Here is a 26,950-nt window from a genome sequence, read left to right as displayed (position 1 = left end):
TATATATAGAGTCAGAAGTTACCCATTACTTTTTGCTAAAACTTTCATTTGTTTTCTTTTTTTACCGACACGATTTACGAACGATGTTTAATCGAAGCAGATCTCGTTATATCGTAAACGTTGTATTTTTTATTGGTTTAAGTAATTAGTTTTAATTTTTACCCGCTCGATTCTCCGGCGCTCGCTCTCCGCCTCGGGGCTCGTTATAATTTTCAGAAGTCGTTTTTCTTCGTTTCGCGTCAGTGTTGATTGAAATGTCGACTTATCGTTTTATTCCGAGCCGTCTTCTATCGATACTCCGGTCCGTTTGATGTGTGATAGCGATTATAGATCGCGCGATATAAAACGCCGCCGCAGCTGAGATTACAGTGGAGGGTTCCACTCGCGATTGTGGAAAGCGTATAGGTTACATCAGATTCGCTAGCATCAATCACGAACGCGGTAGCCGAAAATCTACCGAAATAATTTATCGATTCATGCGTTGTAATTATCATCAATCTCGTTCCGTTCTCAAGTCGAAGTGAACAGTTTTTCAGTGCGTTGATTAATTCTCAATACCGCGTGTTTGTAGTTCATTTCCGAATAAAAAGGCGAAGTACTGAACGCACGTAAAGACGTAAAGTGTGGGCGATCATTTATCGAAAATGTGTTGACAGAATGTCCGGTGTTTGTAGTTCGTTGTCTGAGGTGGTCACAATATGTAAATCGTTGGCGATCGGTTTTTAAAAGTAAGCTGCTAGAATATTTAACATAATATAATGTTCTTAGTTCATTTTCAAATAATAATGTCTCAGCGAAGTGTTAGACGATATGCTTTTTTTGCAAGCGCGCTGATAAAATGTCTAATGGCTGGCGTTTGTAGTTCATTTTCGATTGGAAATGGCTCCGGCGAAGTTCTGAAGATAATTGTCAAGTGTAGACATCACTCCTTAAAAGTCTGCCGATGAATATCTTGCAGAAATACTTTTTTAATGATAAACAATTATAGTAGCGATTAAGACTGCCCAGACTGCAGATAGTTGATAATGGCCGATACTAATATATTATATCATACATTTTTTACATTTACGCTTAGCTTAATCGATGGCATCTTGTTTAGAGATAGGTTTTTTACACTCCTACCACTTCGATCGCATATCATGGAGGGGAAAAATAATCATGTTTATTTTCGAAAATAAAAGCTTTCTAAAAACATAAACGGGACCCTAGTTGTTAGTAGCGCCATCTGGCGACGAGTCGGATTATTTTCCGATTCTTAGCTGTAAACGCGTATTCGAATCGAACGTTCTCATCTCAAAAGCTGATTGATAAACCCGAGACGCTTTGCCATCGCTTTACCGCCGTCTTAATCCACAACCGGATCCGTTCCGCGCCTCGACGAAGGTCGAGACGCTTCGCGGTAACCGGGCCCGTTCTTTTATGTGATGAATTTCGCTTTATATCTATTTGTCCTTTTTTTTCAATGACCAGCGCAGGAAGTATGCCAAGCGATATTTTATAAACAATCCTACATCGCATACATTTTTAAAGAGTTATTTTGTACAACTTGAGTAAAATTAAAAACAAAAACCTCATTTTATATATAATAAATGTTTAAGATACTTTGTTACCTAAGTGCAGTGTTATAAAGGCCAGATAAAGCACTCGTAGCGCATCCACCAATTGTATGTACCGTCAATTTTCATTGTCTGTATTTTGTATAACTAAGTATCTTGTAACTGGCTTTTGCTCTTCGCAAATTTGCAAATTTTGTTAGCAATTAATCTATCTTTCTATCTATCTAATCTATACACGTGTCGTGATTTAGGGAAAAAAAACGCGTCGATTCAATCGGTCGAAGGTTCATTCCGATTGAAAATATGAATATCGAATGCCGACAGAAACGATTAGTCTTTTTCTCGCGAAATGCGCGAAATTCGAGCCGTCGTTCGGATCGGATGTCGTTTCATCGTACACGTTACAACGCCACGTTGACGTTCGACTAAACGACGTAATCGTTGACTTACGTTACGCATTTTTTTCTAAAAAAAAAAAAAAAAATTAATAAAATCGGGCGTTCGCGCCGATTCGATATCAAAGCGCGTTTTTGGAATCTGATTCTAAAGATCGCCTTGCGAAGATGAAAGGTGGATTTTCTCCTATCGCATTTCGTGTCTATGCGCACAGGTTCACGCGCTGGTCACACACGACCCAAAAGCTATATTTTTACCGATGCATGATCGTCGTGGTAATATTGATTGAAAGTTAAAACCTCTCGCTCCTCTTTCCCTCTTGCTCTTCCTCTTTCTTACTCTCCCCGACTCTCTCCCTCCTTCTTGCTCTCCCTCTTCTCCCTCTTTCTCTCCCTATTGCTGTTCCTCTTTCTCACTCCCTCTCTCTCCCTCTCGCTCTACCATCTTTCCCTCTCACTCTCCCTCTCCCTCTATTAATCCCTCTCCCTCTCTCACTTGCTCCCCCTCTCCCTCTCCATCTGCTAATCCCCTCCCATCCCCTTACCCATTCCGCACAACCCTCTTCCCCCATCCCTCTGCCATTCCCCGCCTCCTTTCCTCACTGGAACTTATCTCCTCGAAAGCGCGCGACAAGTACAAATTAACGGTTTATGAATATGACAGGCGCTCGGTGATTAATCTAGCGCGAGGTATTAAGCTTTAAAAATACATACGCCATGTGCATGTATATATATATATATATTTTTCATATTTTAAACGTCGTGATTAACAGCAATTCGTAGGAGCTTCGTAAGAATGTAAATTAATATTATATCATTGTTATTAAAAGAGATTCTTCGGTGGAGGTTCTTTCGTGCGGTCTCCTCCCTCCGTTTATTTAATTGGGATTTAAAAAGAAAAGAAACGCAGATCCCGCTAATAACGCGACCTACGCGGCGTTCAAAGGTTTCGGGGTATAAAAAACGCCAATTAAGATTCGAATGTTAACGGATATCAACGCTGTGCATATGAATGAGCGAACGGTAGCTTCGTCGGGTGCGGCCGAAGTTTCTACCGCCGATGAAGATCGTACCGCGCACTTGTTGCGATATTTCGCGCTTCAAGTAGATCCAGAATCTTCGCCACAAAGCGTCTACGAACTAGATGTTATCTATCACGTATTACGACTGATTTAACTTCAAATAGCAACCGTTTTTATAATCGTTGCGATGAACGCGGACAACGCCCGCCGTGTAGAAAGTTCGTTAGTCTTCTAACGAACGGTTCGCACGAAAATCAATATCGGAAAATTAGGATGCCTCATTACGAAAACATTTGTAATATTCAAACGAACGCATTAAGTTCATCTTAAGTTCACGCTAATCCGAGGAATTGAGAAAAGTCTAGAATATGAATACTTTTTAGTCGACACGAGTATAAAACCACGTACAAGTCATCTCTACCCGGGGGAGAATTACGTTTTAATTATAATGAATGATAATAATTTGATGATAATAAAAAGATAATAGCAATGATATAAAAACCAACTATTTACATATTTAAAAATTGATTAGATCAATCAATCGAAATTGATATAAGATATTTTTCAATTAATTTCTGATCGATTCATACATTCTCGATTCGGCGAACATTTCAATCTTCCGAACCGCACCATCAGTGACCTAAAAGTGACCGCGTTACGTAAAATGAACGCTTCTAACGAGCATTCGCGCGAGATCATGGAACAAAAACCTATTCAACGCGGTGATACTATCTTGGCTCTAATCGCGATCTAGGATTCATGTCCCACTACGGAACGTAATTTCGTTTGTTATTCGTTGTATCTGGACTTATCTCGGACTTCCATTTCTTGTTATCCAATGCTCTCATCCGTTTATTTTACTTCGATATAGTTTCATTTTGATTTATTTCTCTGTGATTTGTTTTAGTTTGTTGCTCCTTAATTAATTAATTATCTACGCACTCACTTAGTTATTACTTATCATGTGACTCATCATTTATTTGTAATTTCTCTTGTCACTCAGTTCTCTCTAATAAACGTCAGTCTACCTAAATATACTGTTGTTTTTCTATTGGCTGCACTCATTCACCTGATGAAGCTTCTATACATTAGAAGCGAAAGCTCGTGCGTCAAATAAATGGTTAACCCTTATAGTACTACTCGTCTCGTTTCTTATTTTAAACCAGCTTAACACGGCTACTCTACGAATATTCTCGATTATGAAACTTTTAAATCAGTATATAATGGATGATTTTCATCTTATTATCAGTTCTTCGCGTTTGAGTTCGTTTATTTCATTCATAAATGATGGATAATTTATTTTGCTTATACCACTGTCTAGTAACATAATCATTTCACTTTATTGGACAAATATTTCAGAAACTGTTTCAGATGAAGTAGACAATTAGACAAAAAGAAGACAGCGTACAATTTTTTACGTTTTAATAAAAGTTGTTTAGACGCGATTTAAAAGGTGAAAGTGTCCGAGCTTCGAGAATATTTCGGGGTACAAATCCCCCAAATTTCATAAAGTAGGTGCAATGTAGGTAAAAAGCGCAACGACTGCCAACTCGTGTGCTATTACGTTTGACTAGACTATTTCTTAAAAAAGCGGTTATAAAAATTAATCGAATGTACGAATTGTGAGACGAATTAAACACTTAAATTCTCGATTGCGATTTCTATTTCGGAACGCCGATATCGATGACGTAGTGCGCGTCGACTCGCGCGGAGCCCCTTCCGAATCACGGATATTAACTATCAACGTTTATAAACATTTTTGTAACGGTTTTTACGGAGTCCTAAAAGCCGGCTCGCAGTCGAAATTCGAGCTCACCGCCGTATGCGTCATATTGATCGAATTAATTGTAATATCGAGTTACCGAAAAAACGATGATAAGTCGCTATATAGACTATGAAAACATCCGTGGGTGTGCGACGCGTTCGCGCGCTCGAATGGAGCTTTTGTTCGCGCGCTTTTATTTCGGCGCCCGATATGATATTTTAAGCAAATATTCTAAACCGACGCGGCGTCGTCCGGGGCTCCGTGCGGGTCGCCGGAACGCGCATTGTGCGGCGATAGCGTTGTTTTGCTACGCAATCACGAAATTAAACGAAAAATACACGGTCGTATCTAGCGTGAATGAATGGAGCGTAAAAAAATTGTATGTCCGGCTTCGAAATTATGTGTTATCGCAAAATATTTTTGTTAACGATGAACGCTAGTTACGGGGAATGCGCGCGCGATGTAGTTTTAACACGGATGTTATGCGGTAATCACGAAATGTCAGGGATAAAATGCCGTATATGTAAAAAATTGAAATCCATTGTTGAAATGCCAGAGGTACAGTGTGTTCCGTAGGGCTTGAGCAAAAAACATGAATATTAGATTTTTGAATAAAAAAAAAGGAATTAGGTTAATTTTCATCAGATATTATTGGTTAGAAATCGAATGGAAAGTACTTTGATTTGTTAAAATGGCGCCTGGGGCTGTGGTTGCTCAAAAGTTTGTCCGAGTCCACCAGTGGATACATAGTTGACATAGTAACATTTGAAATTGCATAGTGACTCATAATTACCCATCGGTTATCTTGAACCAACCACTGAGCAACTGACCCCCTGGTCCAAAAGTGGTCTTAAATCTTAAGACTGGTCTCAGGTTGTAAGATTGGCCATAGAACTTAAATGGTCTTACAGCGGTCTTAAGTCTGAGGCATGGCTATGCAACCGGCCCCTGGACGTTTGTATTTCATGTTTCGTAATGAATTCATAATTCATGAAAACAGATTTCGATTTTCGAACGACGACGATTCTCTTCGAAATAATTAGAAAACAAAAATATTCGCATCGCTATATCGAGTTTGTTTCTGACGAGTTGTATATCTCATCAGCAAAACGCCTGAAATTAATTTCTTTTCTTTTAAATCCGCTGACGAGGCGCCAGTCGCTAAAAAGATATCCGGCGGATAAACAATGTATAGTTACGACGAACTTTTTTAATCGTCACTATGCCAACGATCACTGGTAAAACTAAACTAACATTTGAGCAACTGGCCTCAGATATTTACTCATTTTACGCGTGCCCCCCGGGACGATTCCGTACAGGTGGTGAGTAAAATGATGAAGCAAAGTAAAGCAAACGAAACGCGCAGTGCAGGTGGCGTGGTCTTGGATTAGGGTTTAAATTTGTTTCGGATCTTAAAATAGGGATTGTAGGGATTGACCCTGTTATTAATTTGGTTGGTAAATTTCGTTTGAATATTTCGATTGAGTGTTCGTTACAGACCCACCACACCTGCCGAGAACGAAACAGGGGTCAGGGCTTTGAGTAGATATAGTAGTATTGGGGTGAATATCGTTATATTTTTGTTTTGGTGCGGTATATATTTTAGCGCTGTAAGAATGCGCCTAAACCCTCTTAACTATTTCATTTGAAACACATGTAAAAAGGAATGGATTTTTTTCTCATTAAGACGCCTATTCGATAGCTAGCTAAAAAATTACTAAATAATTAACTAACCGAACAAACACCGTGCGAAAGGTAATCAACTAATCGACGCCATCGCTTCACACTGCCTCGTCAATTAACATCTCGGCTAATTAGTATTTCGTTGTGTCAAAATGGATATCGTGTCTCATCACGCTCATCGTTCGCACATGTTCGCGGCCCATTCGCGCGTACACGTGATTTACTCCACTGAAGCTCCGATATTGATGACGAAATGCAGATCATCGGCTCAAAATTTACAACCGAAGATATACGATAGTTTATTCGATTTGAAATAAGGGTTGTGAAATATATCTAATCGCGAAACGAATGCCAAAATCATAATTGCGATTGTTGTTTTGAAACGGCAGTTTTGATGACGTAGTGCACATCGAGTCAAAATTCATTAATCAACAAAATTATCGTTAATTTGAAGCTGCAATATTGATGACGTAGTGCACATCGCATCCATGCATATAAGTAGCCTTATTATCAATGTATTGATAAGAATGTGAAGTTATGGTCGAAACATCGAATCAAAACATTAATAGCTTACAGGAAACTTTTCTAAATTCGTCATTTGTCCCTCATTTTCGAAGGAAACTTTACGAACTTCGTATTTCTCGTGTTGGGCTACAACGCCGAAAAAAAGTGTTTCATCAATGGTTTATATATCATCGTAGTTAAGCCATAGTAAACCGCGCGGCGATGATAACGAATTTTACCCGCCGGCCACCGCCGCGCCAATAATCATAAATATAACTGCACTTGACAGTAGCCACCGGTTCAGCCTTTTCTAGCTCGCGCGCGCGCGTGAAAAATAAAACACCTCACCACCGCGGGGCTAATCGTAACAACGGATGCTGTCGAACCCAGGCGGTAATTAGTTCAGCCGATATCCGGGCGGCTTAGTCCGTCGCGCCGATCGGGGAAGCATGCAGTAGCAGTAGCGGCTTCGAGATCTGTTCGTTGTCACGATTTCTATGGACTTTCGCGTTGGCTATTGGTACGCGAAAACCTGCCTCGAAATTTCGTGATTTTAAGAAATTTCAACTCGTTATTTCTGTTGTGTTGAAATAATTGATAATGTCGTGTGGTAAAGGAACAGTCGGTATGTCACGATAAAGAACGAGATATTGAAATGACGCGAAATTGTCAAATTTTCATTTTTTAAGCTCACCATCGGTATAACGAACATGGCAGTGAAATTGCGTGCTCTCACCAGGGATCGAACCCGGGTCTCCGACGCAGAAAGGAAGCGCGTTAACCAGTTGGCCAGCGTGTAATATAGGGCGTAGTATATTCGGGCGTAACAGCTACCCGACTAACGCTGCTGCGGCAATGTAGGATTCTAGGTAAGCGAGAATCCACCAGGTGTCGCTAGTCGACAGTCGACCAGCCAAAGTTCGACTTAATTTATAAATGATTATGACAACAGCAACTAATTGTCCGTAACTTTAGTAAGGGCTTAGCAACGCTACTGTGGCAAGTGGGGGTCTACCATGTGCGCTAACAATCCGTCAGCCCCCGTGAACTTTGTATTGTTCTGCATTTAGATAAGCACCTCGAGCGCTCTGTGGCAAGTGAGGATCTACTATGCGCTAAAGCGGTTAGTCGGCCGCCGAACTTGGCATTGTTCTATATAAGCGATGTTTCGATAAGCACTTAGCAACGCTCTGTGGCAAGCGAGGATCCACCAGGGGCGCTAGCAGTAAGTCGGCCCAGCAAAGTTTCAACACATTTCCCCCACACGTTTCGACGAGGACTCAGCCACCCTGCGGCAATCGAGGATTTCGATTTCTATTGCATTTCAAATGAAATAGGCTTGAACGTAAACACATAATACGAAACCTTAATTCGTTTTTTTTCCGACGGCAAATCGCTACGGGTAAAAAAACCGTTGGCTTCTTCCCCAAAACGAACAATTAAACCGCGCACTCCTGCGTGAATCGATAACGATATCGGTTTTGTAAAAAAAATGTAAATGTTCATAATAGCGATTGTGATACTACGGAAAATAATCACAAACGCCTGATCTTCACCGGCGCCTGCCTCCAGCAGGTGTTGTTTTCCGTAAGCGGTATAGGTGTGAACGAAAAAAATCAACCGATCGAAGATGAATAACAGATACTTTATATCACTACTAACTGAAAATATCACTGGGTTATGCGTTATGCAGATGCATGCGAAAAATAGGTTCTCGGTAAACCCCCTCTCCTCACAGCTGTAGCGGGAGAGCAGCGAGTAGAACAGACGCAATAGGTTCTCGGTGAACCCCCTCTTATCACAGCTGTAGCGGGAGAGCAGCGAATAGAACAGACGCAATAGGTTCTCGGTGAAGCCCCTCTCCTCACAGCTGTAGCGAAAGGGCAGCGGTTAGAACCGATACAATAGGTTCTCGGTGAACCCCCTTATTTCACCAACAGTGGGGCTATTGACTGCTAGTATCCTTGATACTTCGTCGAGGGAGTCGGAAGTTCCAGACTTGTAATTCGAAAGTTCCAGCTCTGCGGAAATGAACAAGAGCCCCCAGTCAAGAGTAAATATACACGCAACTTAGGAACGCTTTTTTGTATTTTGTCGAACACCAGTGTGATTGCGGCTTCCCAGCTATATTCAAGAATTAGAAATTACACCCACAGATTAGAAAAGTGGCGAGGGCATACACAAAAATGAGCATTACTCTCCGCCTCGAAGGGAATGTAGGAATCAGATTTGACCGACATTCCGACAGCCAGAAGCATAAATCCGACTGTGGCAATCGACTGATGAACTACAATCGGGCAGTAATGAACCGCACTTCACGTTTTAATCCGCTTGTCAACCGCGTGCGTGTGTCTGCTAACTTACATCCAAGTGCCTTATTCGACACGTTAGGAGTGGTCGTCGCGTTCGGTTTTTTTTCTATCTATCGCCAACAGCGAGTTTTGAAATCCGGTCTTTTTTAGTTTTTGCAGGGCGGGGCGATAGCTTATTTCCTAGCGACTAGACGAAGTTCGACAAACTTTTCCTAATTCTCTAAAAAGCGAAGGAGAAAATACTTCGAAGGTTGGCTAATTCTTTTGCAGAGCTTTCGCTGCCAATGTATGATAGCCTCATCAGAAAAATGATTCAGTTGAGCTGATGAAGCTATTGTACAATAGTAGCCAGAGAAAAAAAGCCTTACTTTCAACGAAGTTATTCAACCTTCAAAGTACTTTTAGTCTCTGTGTTCATCGATTCGACCGCGGGTTATCGCGGCTCTTGCGCAACTCTGTAATTATTCGGGTGTCGTAATCCTTTTTTTCCGAACTTAAATAATCAACTTTTAGCAGCCTATCCCAGCGATCAAGTTGCGATGATTACACTAGTACATAGCCTCGATCCCCTGTCGAAGCTGCGAATATGATTAGCTATTGTACTGAATTTTGTTAAGTTTATATATACCGAACTGTCAAACGGGTTTGCCCAATAGGTCGTATTTTAGTTAGCATTCTATAATGATCAAATACGCACAATCGGCTAGGGTTCTAAATAGTCAAATTGTATCGTAAGGTCGTGTTATACCTGATTAGTATTTACTGAAATAAATATCAGCATTTCTATAATGCTGAATTGGCTGGTATCTGAATAGTCCAATTATCGGTTTAGATACGCGATGGTCGCTATGAAGCAGAGCGCTTCGAAGCCGCTGTCCTCGCTACTTTTTCTCGAACCTTTCCGGGCTCTCTCCTTCCCCGACTGGGCCCAGTTTCACGAAAAAGTTTAAGCCTAAAACGGTTAAGTTTGAATTGTTGTCCTCATTGAAAACACGCGAAGTAACCAATGGCAATTAAACCATAAATTTGAGTTTAAATTTTTTTGTGAAACTAGGCCCCTGATCGCTGTTTTAGCGTGAAAAGTAAAAAATTTATTGGCAAAAGTCCCACATTAAAATATCATGTGCGATAAAGTTTTTAAATCTAAAATAAAACCACGACGCTTTTGGCTTTTGATCGCCATTCTGGATCCAGTAACACAGTCGTAAGTTAGACTTTAGAACACTCTGATTCAAATCTTCAAAACTGAAAATGAACTGGTAAGAATTGCGGAAGATGGCCTTACATGAAAACTAACTTGCAATTTTACCAACGCCTTCAAAAATAACGCATATATTGCTTGACGTCATGGACAATATAATACGATATAAATTACTTTATCCAAAGGATCGGTTCAATTGAAAATTAATTTTGGATTTAAGCATATTCCCGCCGTATTGATGACGTAGTGCACATCCTATCGAAAACAATATTATTAGAATTTTTCTCGAGAAGTAAATACGAGTTATGAAATCTGAATTCATATAACGAAATAACCGCCAATTTTTACAACTGTAATTGTTATTTTGAAACGCCGATTTTGATGACGACTCACACAGAACCCTTTAAAACGCATGCTTGGTATCAATGCATATAAAAATTGTTGTAACGGTTTTTACGGCGTCAAAAAAGTTCGAATTCCTTTTGTTCAAAGTCATCTTCTCGGTGCGTTTGACTTCGGCATTCGGGTACACGTTTAACGATTAATCTAAAATCATCCCCGAATTTGGAAAAAAAAGAAAACAAAGTTAACAAACTACTTCAGAAATGTATCCAAAGCTAACCGAATCGATTTAGACATTTTAAGTGTTTTTCAAATACCGGTTCTGATTTGCTCACTCGATATTCTATACAGTTCGCGTAACTTTTTTCGCAAAGCCCCCCCGCGGCGCTCGGCTTCGAAAACCACGCCCCGCCTTGAAAACCCGAAACATTTCGTCCTCAAAACGACGCAAATTTCGTATGCTATTTTCGATATCATCGATCATCTCTACCGTTTTATGATATATTACGTTCAATCGAATTTTTCAATTGTTTGTTCGCTTTGACGTTTCTATAATAAGCCGCGCGCGAAGTCGTCTCTCGGCGTCTCGCGCGCGCGCGGTTCGTCGTTCGGCTTTGAGCTTTGTGCGTGTCTTGAGTCGCCCGAAGCTCCGAATACGCGCGCCGAGAGTTGACGAAGCCGTAGCCGACGATTTAGCGAAATCGCCTCGTCGATATCGGCTATTTGAATATAATCGTTATTGCCGCGATTGTCAAAACGAAATACTTCGATACTTCGGTATACGTTTTCGAACGCGTCCTTTTCGACGCGCGCCCGCAGCAGGGGAAGTGTCGCTTGTGGAAATTAACGAGCGGTGTTTAGATATTTTGAGCCGGTCGAGAGGTGAGAGCTAGTGTGAGAGTGCGGGAAGAGGGCAAAGAGAAGTGAAGTCGAAATTTAGGACGAGTTTTAGGAATATGGGGATCGAGACATATTATGAAGAGGGGGAGAGAGAGGGTACGAACTATATCCGTATTAAGAGGGAGACAGAGGGTACTAAGTAAGTTTTATATCTGTACTCCGATTTCCGATTTCGAAATCAAACCCCCTGTATCGTTCGCGACAGGTGTGGCGGGTTTGTGTAAGGGACGCCATATCAAAACGAATCAAAACAAAAAACTACGAATCATATAGTGAAAAATTAAGAATAAAAAACTACAAATTTCGAACAGTGAAATCAGTGAATCACTAATAGAATCCTCTGTATCCACTAAGAGTGCAGACTACTTCATATCATACGTTTATATTCATTTGTTAAACATGTACTTTTTCATCAGATTTGCGCATTGGATCTTTTTTTTTCTTCTGCTCAATGAGAACTGTACGTTGCTGTATTACGATTGGAAATATGTAAATAAATTAAAAAGATAAAGGGTCAATCCCAATTTTAAGATAAACGCGAGGAGGCAGACGTTAGGAAATGCATGTGTCAGAGAATCAAAAACATAGATAGGTAGAAAGCGGCTGAGGGAGAGTGGAGTGGCATGGGCGCAAGTAGAGATGAGGAAGAGTAGAGAAGAACGGGGCGATGTTGAGAAGAGGCGAAGATAAGTTAAAAAAAGTGGCATTGGGCAAGAATAGGCGAGAGAGACTTGAGGGTTGAGAGCTATTGAGGGGTATGAAGAATGGGGGCGCGATTGTCGGCGAATTGGAGATAAGGGCGAGTAGTGTAGAGATGAGATCGAGAGAGAAGAGAGAGAGAGAGGGGAGAGAGGTGCAGGGATAATACAGGTAAGGGGATGTAGGTAGAGAGAGGGGCGTGATGAGATAGAGAGGAGATAGAGAGAGGAAGAGACATAGGATTGAGGCAGGTAAGGGTAGAGAGAGGCGGAGAGTAGGGAGAGCGCTATCAAACACTTCAAACTTTCGATTGTGTGTCGGTTAACCCGATCGCTTCGTTTTTAGGCGTTTCTGATATTCGCTTCAAACGCGCATTTAGTCGTCGGTTTCGGAAATCGATAATTCCATTGTTCAATGCGTAATGCGTGCCTGACTGCTTTGATTTTTGATAAATATCCCCGGGCCGCTATGGAGCGAACTGAGTCACTAAAATATCGTGTATGTTTTTCGACAACGTCGGAATTTGTTGCGCCTTTTTGAAACACTATGGATTGCGTATAAACCCGTAGCGTGACTAAGTTCGCGGTGGAATAAAAAGAAATTCACGAATTCAATATAGCCGCTAGGCAGCGATCGCGTTTTTATGCTCCGCAACCGTTTTTTTGTCGGAATGAAAAAGTATCGCCCACGATTTTGATACATTTAGCTATCTTTTTAGTTTGTTTTTTTTTCCAGTACATCGAATCAACTAAAGGTGTTGAAATCCGAGAAGTTTTAACCGAATTCAGTTATTCGTTTATGATCAAAACTAAGATGTAGTTCATCGCGTGAAACGTTAACCAGATTTTCGATTTCAAAACCAAAACCCCTGTTTCGCTGCCGGCAGGTTGGATGAGTTTGTAAGGGACACTTATCTTAAAAAAGGAATAAAATCAAATAAAAGTCGACCATATTATTGGTCAATCCATATTTTAAGATAAAAAGTAGCAGGTAGGATAGACTATAGTCATTCACCTAATTCATGATCGGGCAAAAAAAAAAGAAAATCAGATACAATCGCGAATTGATATAAACCGGTTATTACATCGCCATCAAGCTGATAACACGTCTGGCACTTGCGTCTTCAGGTCACTGACCCGGCCACCGTATCGTCTACGTACAGGCGTTACCCGATACGGCTACCTTACCGACGCGACCTGGGTAACGAGCGGCTGGGTCAGCGCGTTTCTGCCGGTGAGGGATCGGATTCCTCGTCGGCGCACCTGTTGGTATCATCCGCCGGAGGGAAAAAAATATCGCCGACCGTCGTAAAGACGACTCGAGCAAAAGATATCGGTCGGACAACGGTCAAGCGAGCTGACACGCGCACGGCTCCGATTACTTCGTGTCCGCGCGACACCGGACACCGCCGGGTCGTCGCCGCGCACGCCGCCCACGGCTCTTCGTCGCTACTTAAGCCTGATCGATACCGACCGTTAACCGATCAAGCGTTCTACGCTCCGTGGACTTAGGTTCACGTCTCACCGGCCAGAGCTATATCGCCTTACCGATCTTTTTTAGCGTCCCTTGCTCGTTTGCGTTATTTGTTTATGGTCTTCCATTATGGGCAGTTTCCGACAGATCGAACTCGTCAATCGTCGACGCGTAGGTCATGGTCATGATCAGTCAGGCTGTAATATCAGTCAGTCGGGCAGTCATTCTGTCAGTTAGCCAGTTAGCCAGTCAGTCAGGCAGTCATTCTGTCAGTTAGCCAGTTAGCCAGACAGTCGATCAGTCCATAGTCAATCAGTCGGTCAGTCAGTCAGTCAGTCAGTCAGTCAGTCAGTCAGTCAGTCAGTCAGTCAGTCAGTCAGTCAGTCAGGCATGCAGGAAGCCATCCAGTCAGTCCATAGTCATTCAGTCGGTCAGTCATTCTGTCAGTCATTCAGTCAGTCAGTAAGTCATTCAGTCAGTCAGCTAGCTAGCCAGCAAGTCAGTCAGTCCGTCAGTCCGTCTTTCACGTAATCTTCGCATCAATCCAGGGTTCATTCTGGTTGAAGCAGTCAGCCAGTTTGCACGTTAGCAAGTCAGCCTTCGTCTCAAAATTCATAAAAATGAGATTGGAATTAAAATATATACAATTTCACTCGCAGCAACAAAGCAACTGCACGTTTGATCCGTCGATTCGAACGATCTAATTTTATGAATACTGAATTCTAGCGATTCCTCTCCGCTTTTGATGTTGTCCCCGGAGGTCCGAATATTAATTGTAATATTGCTATAATTGTAATAATCTATAATAGATTTATACTCGTCGTTACGCCCCGAAGCGGGGCAAAACGCCACGCGCTTACGTATTGAATTATTCCCGATGCGGAACAAAAACGGGACAAAATGAAGTTGATTGTCGAGTTGCGAAGGAAGCGCCGTCAACAATTTCGTGTTGCCCGCTGGGAGCATCGCTGCTGGGACACTGTTCAAGCCCCGCGCGTAGAGATATATCGACTAACTATAGAATAGTCGCAAAGGGGTGATACCCGTAAACGAATAACCTTCTGTGAAAACAGTTTATCATCGGGTAAGAAAAAAATAAACAAAAATGGTTGTATTTTTTGTTCCTCTGATGATGAGGTTTAGTTTGAACCTCGAAACTGTAAGGCAATAAAACTGTTTTTACAGAAGTAACTGGGTTTTATTCGTTAACTCTACACTGAGATTTACATCAGTTCATTGGAGGGTGAAACCCGTCTCCAGGCAGCTATAGCGGGAGAGCGGCGAGTAGAACAGACGCAATAGGTTCTCGGTGAACCCCCTCTCCTCACAGCTGTAGCGGGAGAGCGGCGAGAAGAACAGACGCAATAGGTTCTCGGTGAACCCCCTCTCCTCACAGCTGTAGCGGGAGAGCAGCGAGTAGAACAGATACAATAGGTTCTCGGTGAACCCCCTCTCCTCACAGCTGTAGCGGGAGAGCGGTGAGTAGAACAGACGCAATAGGTTCTCGGTGAACCCCCTCTCCTCACAGCTGTATGCGGGAGAGCAGCGAGTAGAACAGATGCAGGTTATTGGTGGCATACTCAAGAATATTTGGTGTATCCGTCAAAGTCTCGCCGTATTCACCGGACGACTGCCAGACACTCTCATATCATCGACCGGCCGACTATTCGGGTAGAGATGCCGCGTCGAAGCACTCTTAACCCTGCGCTCGCTCAGTCGGTCGTCAGCGCGCTGGTTTCAGCGCACTGTAGCGCGATCCATTTCAATTTGTAAGCGATTTAACGGCGATTAACCTAACCGCGCGATAAAAAAGCCGTTTGATTGAGAGCCGTTATGACGATGATGATGCAGTGTTGATGATGATAGCTAATATTCAATCGACTCATCGAAACGAAAGACAGGTTGTCACTAGTAACTGATACCACGCTGCGCGTCTGTATAAACGGGTGTATATGTCTTCCGTACATCGTTTTCGATATCAACCGTACTTAACTAAACACAGGGCGGCCAGTTTCCACCATTCTTTGAATAAAGGGTTGTCGGATGGCTCTGTGAAGACCCTCCTGGTTCTTGGTCCTTCGAGATCACGTTTGGAACATCGGAATATTGGGTTCTTTGAAAATTCCTGGGTTTCTTCTTTTTTTCCGGAATTATTCGATTAAGAACCACGGGTTTCTTGGATTGTGTAGGTCCCCTTGAATGATATGATTCTCTGTGGAACTCTGTGGGTTTTTTTGTTCTCTCGCGGTTCTTTATGAACATCCAGGATATGACGAAATGAAAATTTGACTGAATTTTTTGAAGTCATCGATGATTAGTAACCAGTCATAATTTTCTTGAATCGTTGAAGTCGTCGAGAATGAGAAGATCGTCATCAGTAACTGATCATAATTTTAATGAATCGTCGAAGTTATTGAGAATGAGAAGGTCGTAATTAGTAACTAATCATAATTTTACTGAATCGTTGAAGTTATTGAGAATGAGAACGTCGTCATCAGTAACTAATCATAATTTTACTGAATTTTTGAAGTCATTGAGAATGTGAAGGTCGTCATTAGTAACTAATCATAATTTTACTGAATCATTAAAGTTTTCGAGAATGATAAGGTCGCCATTAGTAAATCATAATAATTTCACTGAATCATTTAAAGTTTTTTTAAGAATGCGCAGGTCGTCATTAGAAACTAATCGTAATTCTACTGAATCGTTGAAATCAACGACAGCGAGATAGGTCGTCGTCGTGTAGTTACTAATCATAAAGTCTAATCGGCAAACACTTCCCCGGTCGGAAGAGCGCTTGATTATTATTGTCGAGATATATGTCACAGTTTTTCCCGGAGCGAACATCCGCCTCGACGACGCCGGCATTTTTCGTCGAAGCCGATGACGACGGTGACGTTCGAAATGAAAACAGATTTTGAGACGAGCGCGGGCGCGCGACAAAAATTCTGTAATCACGAATCGCTTCATCGAAGGTGGACGCGGGAGACAGCGCCGGGAAAGAAGGGATTATCCCGTCGAAGCCCCGGCGATACACCGTGTCATCAAACCGCGCGCTCAAATTCGTCATCTATCCCCGGTATCGGGACATTTTTTCCGGGTGCAATACGATAGACCCGACATATCGGGAAAGAAAAAGCCATATTATTCGTATAACCCCATTGTCCTGTTACATTTCTATTCTTTGACTTTTATTCGTAATGTCGTCCAATAATGCAACATTTTGATGAAAATAGATTTCAATTTCAATCTCAAAAAACGGTATCTCTGAGGTATAGTTTTTTTCAAGTTTTAACTATATCCTGCTAGTCGTCTTTGGAAATCGAAGCCAACAAATACAGACAAAGAAAAACGTTTTCCTCGAGATATAGTTTTTTTTCAAGTTTCTAATGCTAGTCGTCTTCGGAAATCCAAGCCAACAAATACAGACCAAGAAAAACTTTTTCCTCGAGAAATAGTTTTTTTTTCAAGTTTCAAATGCCAGTCGACTTCGGAAATCCAAGCCAACAAATAAAGACAAAGAAAAACGATTTTCCTCGAGATATAGTTTTTTTCGACGTTTCATTGATACCTTCGTGGGTCGTCTTCGGAATACTATAGAAGAACTCAGTATTCCCGGGTATGCCTGGTCGAAACTTTGAAATATAATGCTTTTAAAGCTCACGAAAAACTTTCGGACAGGTCTGTCTTTCTGATGGTGTGCGTGGCATCTTTCTCTTGTGATCGTTTTAAAACGTGCGGAGAGTTTGGTCAAGATTTCGGGACATTTCTCCTAGTCTATTGGCCCGATAACTATTTCGCCTAAAGTCCGTGAAATTGCCACTGACGGCAATTTAACTCCTCACATGACAGAGCCCCTAGAAAGCTACACAAATTCATCTCTTATTAGTCTCGAATTAGACATTAGCCGAGGGCTGGAATTCGAACCGATGACATCGCGAGACGAACTAGGCATCCGTTCACGGCAAACCCTGCCTAATTAGCCCCGCTGCGCGGAGTTTCGATGCCATCGAGTTCGAAACCGTGCTTACGGACTGAATGATACGTCTATTAAGTGCCTTTGATTTTAAGCCGATGCGATCTTTTATAATAAAAATCGCGACACAAGTATCAAGCATGGGCAACTCGCCGGATACGGCTTGCGACGAGTCGGTAGCCGTCGGTTGCCGTCGCGAGCCGGCTTATGTCGGACCGATAGAGCAGCAACTGGCGGCCTCTCGTAGACCGCTAGTTGCCGCTAATCGGCGATAAACCCGGTTGCGTCGGTAGGCGTCGCGTTGCTTGTCGCCATAAGCCAGCCTTTACGTTCACTTGAACTTTCGACTTACGAACTTTAAGAAAAGTATCTAGAGTAATCATACATTGTATGATATTACGTATACAATGTTAGAACAATCGTTAACTGTAAAAACAGTGACACGCGAACTCAATTACAGTGAATCGAATTACGATTATTGCGTTCAACGAAATTCTATAGTCGAAGTCATAAGAAATCCACGCGTTTGCGCGGTCACACCCTGCATTGTCTCATCAGGTGTTATCGTCAATCGAATGAATGACCTATTGGCCGTAGACTGAGCTGAGCTGATTTCCATTGTTGCCACGTAAGCGCTTCAATTCACCCGGTTAAATCATCGGACGGGACTTCGGCTACTGGTTTTTAGCGAAAAGTGAATAGATTTTTTCGTATCATGGTCAGTTACTGAAAGGTTGTCTAATGTAAACCAGTGTCATAATACCGCAGTACAGGGGTCAGTTATTGAAAGGTTGTTAAATGTAAACCAGTGTTTAAATACCGCGGTACAGGGGTCAGTTACTGAAAGGTTGTGTACTGTACTAAGCCAGTATTTGAATACCGCAGTACAGTGGTCTGTTACTGATAGGTTGTTTAATGTAAACCAGTGTTTAAATACCGCGGTACAGGGGTCAGTTACTGGAAGATTGTTTTATTGTAAACCAGTGTTTAAATACTACGGTACAGGGGTCAGTTACTGGAAGATTGTTTTATTGTAAACCAGTGTTTAAATACTACGGTACAGGGGTCAGTTACTGGAAGATTGTTTTATTGTAAACCAGTGTTTAAATACCACGGTACAGGGGTCAGTTACTGAAAGGTTGTTTAATGTAAACCAGTGTTTAAATACCACGGTACAGGGGTCAGTTACTGAAAGGTTGTTTAATGTAAACCAGTGTTTAAATACCACGGTACAGGGGTCAGTTACTGAAAGGTTGTCTAATGATAATTTCTAATGATGGGTTTAAAACCATGCCACGATATAGTTTGGAAATCCACATGTTTGTTGCCGCATGTAACTGAAACGGTCCTAACTTCTTCGAACAACAACATTATGTGAATTCATATATACACAGAGGAAGAAACAACATATAGCTTATTATAATCCGTATTGGAAATATGTACACCTACCCCTGGACAGCGTGAAACCCGCCGCCTGGCAGAACAGCGTCAGAGACAGCAACACCAAACACGTCGTCCATACGAAATTCATAGCCTTCATCTTTAAACTCGAATCGAAGACGAAGGTTCCTCAAGTGTGTGTATAGAGTTACTTTGGTCGCGATCTAGCCGATATAGCGCGCGCTGGTTTAAAATCCCGTTTCAAAACAATTTTACTTCTAACGACGAAGAAATTTTTGTCGCCGAAAACTTGATATTTCGGTTTCTATCGACGATAAAGTTATCTGGTATATTGAGATATTTTCTAGTGCGACTTACTGCGATTTAAAGGCAGACTTTTTATCAACGGGAATTTTACGTAAAGTAACTTTTCGATTATGTAAATATAGCCCACGCTTTCGTAGCTTCGGCTATAGTATTCTTGGCTATTGTTGCCGCGCTTCGTCGAGGAGAACTCGATTGTAACCTGAAACGCCCAGAAAGACAAAAAACGGTTGAATCCTTCCGTCAGGGATAGTTCTGTTCTCTCTGTTCTTTCAGTCGTCGTTAGTGAAGAGTTTCGCGTTTCGGCGTCGTCGTTTCGCGGCGGAGAGATGCAAGCAGTTTTCGTTTTACGATGCGCGCTTAACTCGATACGGCGTCGGTTTTTTTCTAGAGTAGGAAAACCGTTGATAGTCGGCTTGTAAAGCGACGATAAATTCGTTTTTTTTCCTGTTATTTTCTCTCTGATTTATTCCCCAGGAGCTACGAGATGCCCTTGGAATATACAGATGACGCGCCGTCGTGTTTAACCTGGCAGACGATTCGATATCGATCGATGCCGATAAAACCGTTATTTCGAAATTTGAAATTCGAATTTCGCCGAACGCCGTCGCTGCCGCCTACCTACGATTACGGTCACCGCCGAAAGCTCTTACTTTACGTAAAATGTCAAAGTTAACAATCGGAGCGCTGATGTTTCTTCGATCTTTTTTTTTTGTTGCTTTTAAAAATGTTTTTAATTTGGCCGCTTAGAGGTACCGGTGTTAACCGACGGCGCGCGTTATGAGTTAATTTTCCGCGTGATTGCGCCGCGATGAAAATCCCCTCCGACCGTCTGGGCTCTTCGCTTGTCGGGTACTCCCGTGGAACGTGTCGATTTTTTTTTCGGAATCCGTTCTCGGCCGTCGTAGGGAAAGACCTTGAAAATGAATTTGGATAAGCGTTAAACACATAGAACGACGATCACAAGGGTGGCCAATTACCACCTGGGGCTGATTGCACAGTAATTACCTAAGTCATAAAGTTGTCTTTAAGACTGGTTTTAGGTTGTTAGATCGGGTTTAGAACAAAGAAAGTTAAGACTGGTCTTACGTTGATAGATTGGCTACAGAACGAAGTTGGTCTTAGACTGGTCTTAAGTCTGAGCCGTGATTATGCAACTGACCCCTTGAAATTCGGAAAACGTCTGGGAAATATCACTTCTTTAAAAAGTCGGGGAATTTTGTAATCCTAAAAATTGGAGGGAAATGGGAAAAGCAAGTCAGATAAAAGTGGCCATCCTGATAATTGCATGACATAAGATCCCACAGTAAATTAGCTAAGTACTAGCGACATATATCCTTGAGCTTATGAATTGGATGGTTTTGACTTTAAAGCCCAATTATAGCCAATTCGATAAAGACTCGCGCTCAATCCGGAGAGACTTATTAATTCGTTAAGATAATTAATCGCGGAAATTTTCTTCAGGGCCGTCGAACCTTAACTATCAGAAATAGAACCGGATAGTTTTTTTTGTATTTATTTCCTTACTCTTATTCCGCCGTCTCGAATATCGGGTATAAGTTTTGTAAAATCATCGCGTTTTCTAGTTGGTATAACGCTACGATGGGCAATAGATATCGTTAACGGATTTAGGCCCTGTTTCGTGGATGGTCGCACCCTCGAAATCCGAAATAGGGCATATCGTGTGATTAAAAAAAAGCTCATCGGAAGATATTAACTCGTATTAGAAAGAGGACAGGCATGGGAATATAATTTTTTTTTTCAGTTCGACAATTTCACTGTAGCTTCTCCGGATCGTGACGAGGACAGCGGTCATAACTATGAATAATTCATTTACAGATCACTACAGTGGAACCTCGTTAATACAGACTCGATAAAACGGTTCGTCGGATTTAAAAAAATAATCGAGACAATTTGATGAATTAAATACCGGGTATAACGGTGAACTATCGGTTATAACGACCGTATTTTCTGGTCCCGTGAAATTCGTTGTAACGAGGTTCCACTGCTGTATCGCGATACAGTTCAGAAGAACCAATCCCACCCTCCAAAGTATTCGCCATTTACACGCTTTCCCCGCCAACGTAATTGTACGCAGAAGACGCCGGCCTTCTTTTCTACTGGCGAATAATTATCCTTCGAAATTGTTAGCGCGTAATTCGTCGTCGAAGGCCGCGACGCGAACTGCGAAATTTCAATCGAATTCGCGCGTAATGCGAAACAACAAGGAAAACGAAATGCGCGGTGTTGAAAGCTTTCGTGCGAATTTCGATGGGTTTCGACCGTCCCGCGAACAGCCGAGAAAAAACGACGAATTGGAATGTTTCAGTGAAAATGATGTCTCCGGTTTTTGTGTCATTAGACATTTTACTCGGAATGGGGGGTGGGGGATATAGCACGCAAAAATCGATTGTTAGGTATTCTGGTTTTTTCATATTTCGCTTTTGAATGTTCACGTTCTGCTTATCAATATTTCAAGAAAGATTCTGCGCATTTTCGACCAGATTTTAACGAAAAAAACCTGTTAGTTTACGTAGATTCGAAATTGACGTTTTTTTTGCCATTTTCTTCGAATTCTCATCCGGCGCAGGTTCAATATGTATTTTTTTTTAATTTTCGACGTAATTCCTACGAAAAAAGGATTTTCGAAAAGAAATGTTAATTCTGCGACGAGTAGATTCGAGTAGATTACTTTTTTTTAAATATTTCGACGACATTTCTGCGGGAAAAAATTTATTATTTAGCCCGCATTCGAGATGGATATCTTGTCAAAACGGGGTGAAGCTTCCGCGCGGTATGACCTCGGGGAGATTTAGAATTTTGGACGAAAAAAACTATTTTTTCTTAGACGGATTAGTATCAAAGGCGGGGAAGATAATGGCCCGAATATGGGACATCGCTTCGTCGTTTTTACTATTAATCCGACGAAGCCAGGGTTATACGGCGATTGATCGTGGTTTTTTGTAATGCTACTGAAGGCTTCTTCATCGTTTAAGCGTATTCGTGGGGTAGAGAAAAAAAAACTAAAATTAAGAAAAGCCTTATCTCGAAAAAGGAGCAGCGTGTGAGAAGAACTAACAAGATTGAAGCCACAATCAAAGGCCACATCGGCAGATGCGTAAGCCGCTAAAATTTGAGATTAAAAACGACTCCATAAACTTCTAATTGATTGGATATATTTTTTTTCGTTTTTTTTTTTTTGATTTTGCGAACGCTGATACTGGCCTCAATCGAAATGAAATATTAGGCTTGAAATTTAACTCGGACAATTCAATTTGGAAATGACTCCAAACAACTCTGAGAAGACATATAACTCATTGTTTAGGTCGATGGAATTCGACAAATATGAAACAGATGCGTTGCAAAACCTGGCCGAAGCTTTCTCCGTCGAATTTTGTCGCATATAGTTTGCCAAGGGAGATGCAAATTTTGCAGTCGCCGCTTCGATTAGAGCGAACCGAAACATGCTACATTTGAATTATCAACGAATTTTAATCGTTTAATGCGGGCGAATCGGTCATCGCGCCAGATTCGCCTAAACGTGTCAACCTCGATCTCCCGTATTCAAACGCAGGCGAAATACACACACTGCGAGCGATTCGCCGAAGAAATTTGCCTAAAAACTTAAATTTGCCAACGGACTTAAGAGGTAGGGAGGAACGATGTTTCTAAAACAGAAATAACTCAAACAAACTAACTAAGTCTCTCCGTGTAGGCCCAATAATGTAACACATTAAGTAGCAGGCACTTTTATGGGCACTCTTCACTGCGCGGAATAGCGTCATGAAATACCTTAAACTCACTAACTCGCTTCGTGGTAGGCCAACACTAATGTAACAGAATTTTTAGAATACACTTTTATGGACAGTCGTCTTTGTGATGGATTTTCATTTTTTTTATGATAGATTCGAACTCGGTACATACGAATTTACAGACAAGGAAATTAATAATTTTTCAAGAATTTAAAACCAGAAATCAAAAGAAACCGCGACGTTTTGGGCTCCCTCTCGCCTCTTCAACAACTGACAATCTAGAGAGAGATAGAGCTTTTTCATCCTTATAATTCTCGATAAATAGATTTCGCTTGATAACTCTTGAGAGAGAGGGTTTCGATTTTTTCGTCCGTATTCTCGATAACAAGATTTCGCTTTCAACCTTTTGAAAACCTATGGCGGGTTCGAATCTTACGCAATATCGAGCAAAAAATGTATAGAAATTCCTACTTCAATCTACATTACGGAAAAAACTTTCTATACGTCCATAAGTACAACTAATATTCAAAAGCTTACCTTTACTCGACGAACACGACGCGTTGCTGTTACTGTCCGATGCGGGAACAAGAATCTCTGTTGAAGGTGCTACACTTTCGACCGTCGTTGTCGTCGTTGTCGTGGTTGATGGTGATAAGTCGGTTACGGTATGCGACTAGCAACTGATCGCGAGGAAGCGTCGTGCGGCCTTATCGCGTGCGGGAGCGCACCACACACGCGCGCGCGCGCGCGCGGTTTCTTTACGACGCATACGCGCGAACGCTTGCCGTTGCCGCTGCCGTTGCTGTCGTTTCGCTGTCTCGGAAAACGGCGGGTACCGGTGTCTGAAATTGCCGCCTCGCTTAATAATCGTCGGTCGTATTTATCTAGACGCGTTAAAAGTCGCTTTTGATACGAGTGACGTGTTCAGTAGCGAACGTGGTACCTAAAGTAGTAGATAAAAACCCAGAATAAAAAGAAAAACTATCTGGTAGCTTAACGTTTCAACTCAATTCTATGAGCCATTTTCAAAAACATATTTTCAGTTTTTGACAATGGCTCATAGAATTGAGTTGAAACGTTAAGCTACCAGAGCTTAACGTTTCGTTTAAGCTTTTCGTTTTATTCTGGGTTTTTATCTACTATTGATATTGGACAGCCACTTGTCTATGGAAACCAAGTGGTACCTAAAGCCCAACGCACACGGCGAAACATTGTTTCGCCGAAACAGAAAACGTTTTTCAGAAAACGTTTTTTGCTAGTGAAAAACGTTGTTAAGTTCGGCGTTTAGTTTTGCCTCCCCGCACACGGCATAACAAAAAACATCGAAAACGTTTTTTCACGCGGCGTACGTACCGTAGCCAGGAAACGTAAACATTATATATACCTATTTCTGTTTAGTTTCGTAGCTAGGGATAACTTCAAACGTTTGCAGATATAATATCTATACAAGCTTATAACAAATTCTGGTGTTTATCATTTACTTGATAATATCTTTGGTAAAATTACTGAACATAATATGTGACGATGTGGACGATTAGTTTTTTGAACGTGCGCTGATGAAATATCTAATGTCTTGTGTTAGTAGATCATTTTTAATTAGAAATGTCTTACGCGAAGCACTGAACACATGTGAAGTGTGGACGATCAGTATTTGAAAGTGTGCCGATAAAATGTCTAAATATTTATATAATTCTTTTCCAATTGAATATGTATGACCTGAAGTCCTTGCAAAATGCCCCGATGCAGCGCTCCATCTATGTAAAATACTTCAAAAAATACTAACAAATTTTTTTTAAAATACAGACGGAAGTTTAGGATACTTGCCCGAAACGCTAGGTTTCAAAAAATACTTCTTCGAAAGTCTCAGCAAGAACAATGACACACACCAGCATGGGACAACGCCTTGGGTAATACTTCTACAAACGTCGAGTGAGAGAGCGCGGGACGCGCGGGCTTTACAGAAAATCATTTTCGAAAAATACTTAATATGACCCCGGGACGCGCCGGCTTAGAAATTATTTAAAAAAAGAAAAGCTAAATGAACCCGCGGGACCTTATAGAAAATACGCGCGAGTAACGTCCCCGGGATACGACGGAAAACACTCCTCCTGACGTAAAATAATCCAACGCGCCGTAGACCCCTACTTCGATGAAAACCAGCATCTAGAACGCGCGAAGAAAAATGAATTGAAAAAGAAAACCCATTTCGTCGTTGTGGTAGGTTGTTCAGAAAACATCGAGCGAGGCCTCGAAGCACCGAACCCGATGAATACATCGCGCCTGAACACGCGGCGAGTCGTCGAAGTGTGCACGAGAAAAAAAAGTCGACGTGTACACGAGACAGCGTCGCGAACCCTAAGCGTGTCTCTGTAGGGCAGACGTCCTCGCTTGCCAGGGTTTGGTTGGTAATGTGTACAGAGAATCCCGCTATAACAATGAAAAACTCAGTCCGAAAACTGTTTCACCGAGCTCTTCTGTTTTTTGCTGTTTTATCTATTTAAGCTTGTAACTGCTTCTATAACCCATCGTGCCTAAGTTTGTTACTGGTTCTATGTTATAATGTTATCTATTGGTTTGTATCGCTTTCTTTGTTCTGGATTGTGTATTTGTATTTCGTTACTTCCCTGGTAACTCGGTATTACCGAAGATGGCTATTTAGAATAGATGAGAAACGTCGAATAAACTTTAAGCTCCAATAAAACATTTTCGGACTTAAAATTTCGTTGTTATCGCGTGATTATCTTTGTAATATCTTCAAAACATTGATAAAGTGGCTTAGTAATAGTGTTTTGATTAAGTACTACTCGTATCATTGCATATGTAGTGTCTAGGTGTAAACAACCGATGCCAATGGATGGTCTGCGGCCAGTGTTTGTGTTGCCGTGAGCTCCGGCGGGAGGCGATCAAACCTGGCAAGCGCCGAATTAGTTGCTACGAACACACCTATTCAGCTGCCAAACCACAAACACAGAAAACGGACAACCCTCGTTAAAAAGTCGCCGTAATTAGTGGAGTCTGACGGTGCAGTTTTGATTCAAGAATCTTCACTAATGAAGCCTTCATCGTAGCACCTATACGTGTTTATGATATGTCATTGTGGCCATATTGATCGTTTAATAATCGATAAAGGGAAAAAAAGAAGCGGTATATCCGATCAGGCAGATTAAGCCAACTGCATGTATTTGCGAAGTTGTAGTAGATGAAATGATATGTTTTACAATTGGACCACTTTCCCTGCAGGTTTTTAAACGCTGCTGGTTTACATTAAACCACCTTAAAGTAACTGACCCCTGTACCGCGGTATTCAAACACTGGTTTACGTTAAACAACCTTTCAGTAACTGACCCCTGTACTGCGGTATTTAAACACTGGTTTACATTAAACAACCTTTCAGTAACTGACCCCTGTACCGCGGTATTCAAACACTGGTTTACATTAAACAACCTTTCAGTAACTGACCCCTGTACCGCGGTATTCAAACACTGGTTTATGTTTAAACATCTTTTCAGTAACTGACCCCTGTACTGCGGTATTTAAACACTGCTTTACATTAAACAACCTTTTAGTAGCTGACCCCTGAACTGCGGTATTCAATTACTGGTCTACATCAAACAACCTTTTAGTAATCGACCCCTTGTCCAATTATTGTAATATTCAATGTTCTAC

General features: G+C 41.6%; 1 protein-coding gene and 1 long non-coding RNA gene across 2 annotated transcripts in view; one reads left to right on the top strand and one right to left on the bottom strand.

Moving 5' to 3' along the window:
* LOC141914142 (uncharacterized) overlaps positions 1-19,524 on the bottom strand; it is a 37,012-nt gene extending 17,488 nt beyond the window's left edge. Inside the window, exon 1 of the mRNA XM_074805408.1 lies at positions 19,278-19,524. Coding sequence (XP_074661509.1) covers positions 19,278-19,368 — 91 coding nt within the window. The 5' untranslated portion in view covers positions 19,369-19,524. The remainder of the gene's footprint in view (positions 1-19,277) is intronic.
* LOC141913934 (uncharacterized) overlaps positions 1-26,950 on the top strand; it is an 81,300-nt gene that overhangs the window by 40,632 nt on the left and 13,718 nt on the right. The gene's annotated exons all lie outside the window — the stretch shown is intronic.

This window comes from Tubulanus polymorphus, chromosome 12, assembly GCF_964204645.1.
Source record: "Tubulanus polymorphus chromosome 12, tnTubPoly1.2, whole genome shotgun sequence".
Taxonomy (NCBI): Eukaryota; Metazoa; Nemertea; class Palaeonemertea; order Tubulaniformes; family Tubulanidae; genus Tubulanus; species Tubulanus polymorphus.
The sequence above is the reverse complement of the archived record's forward strand: the minus strand, read 5'-3'. Positions and strand labels throughout refer to the sequence as shown.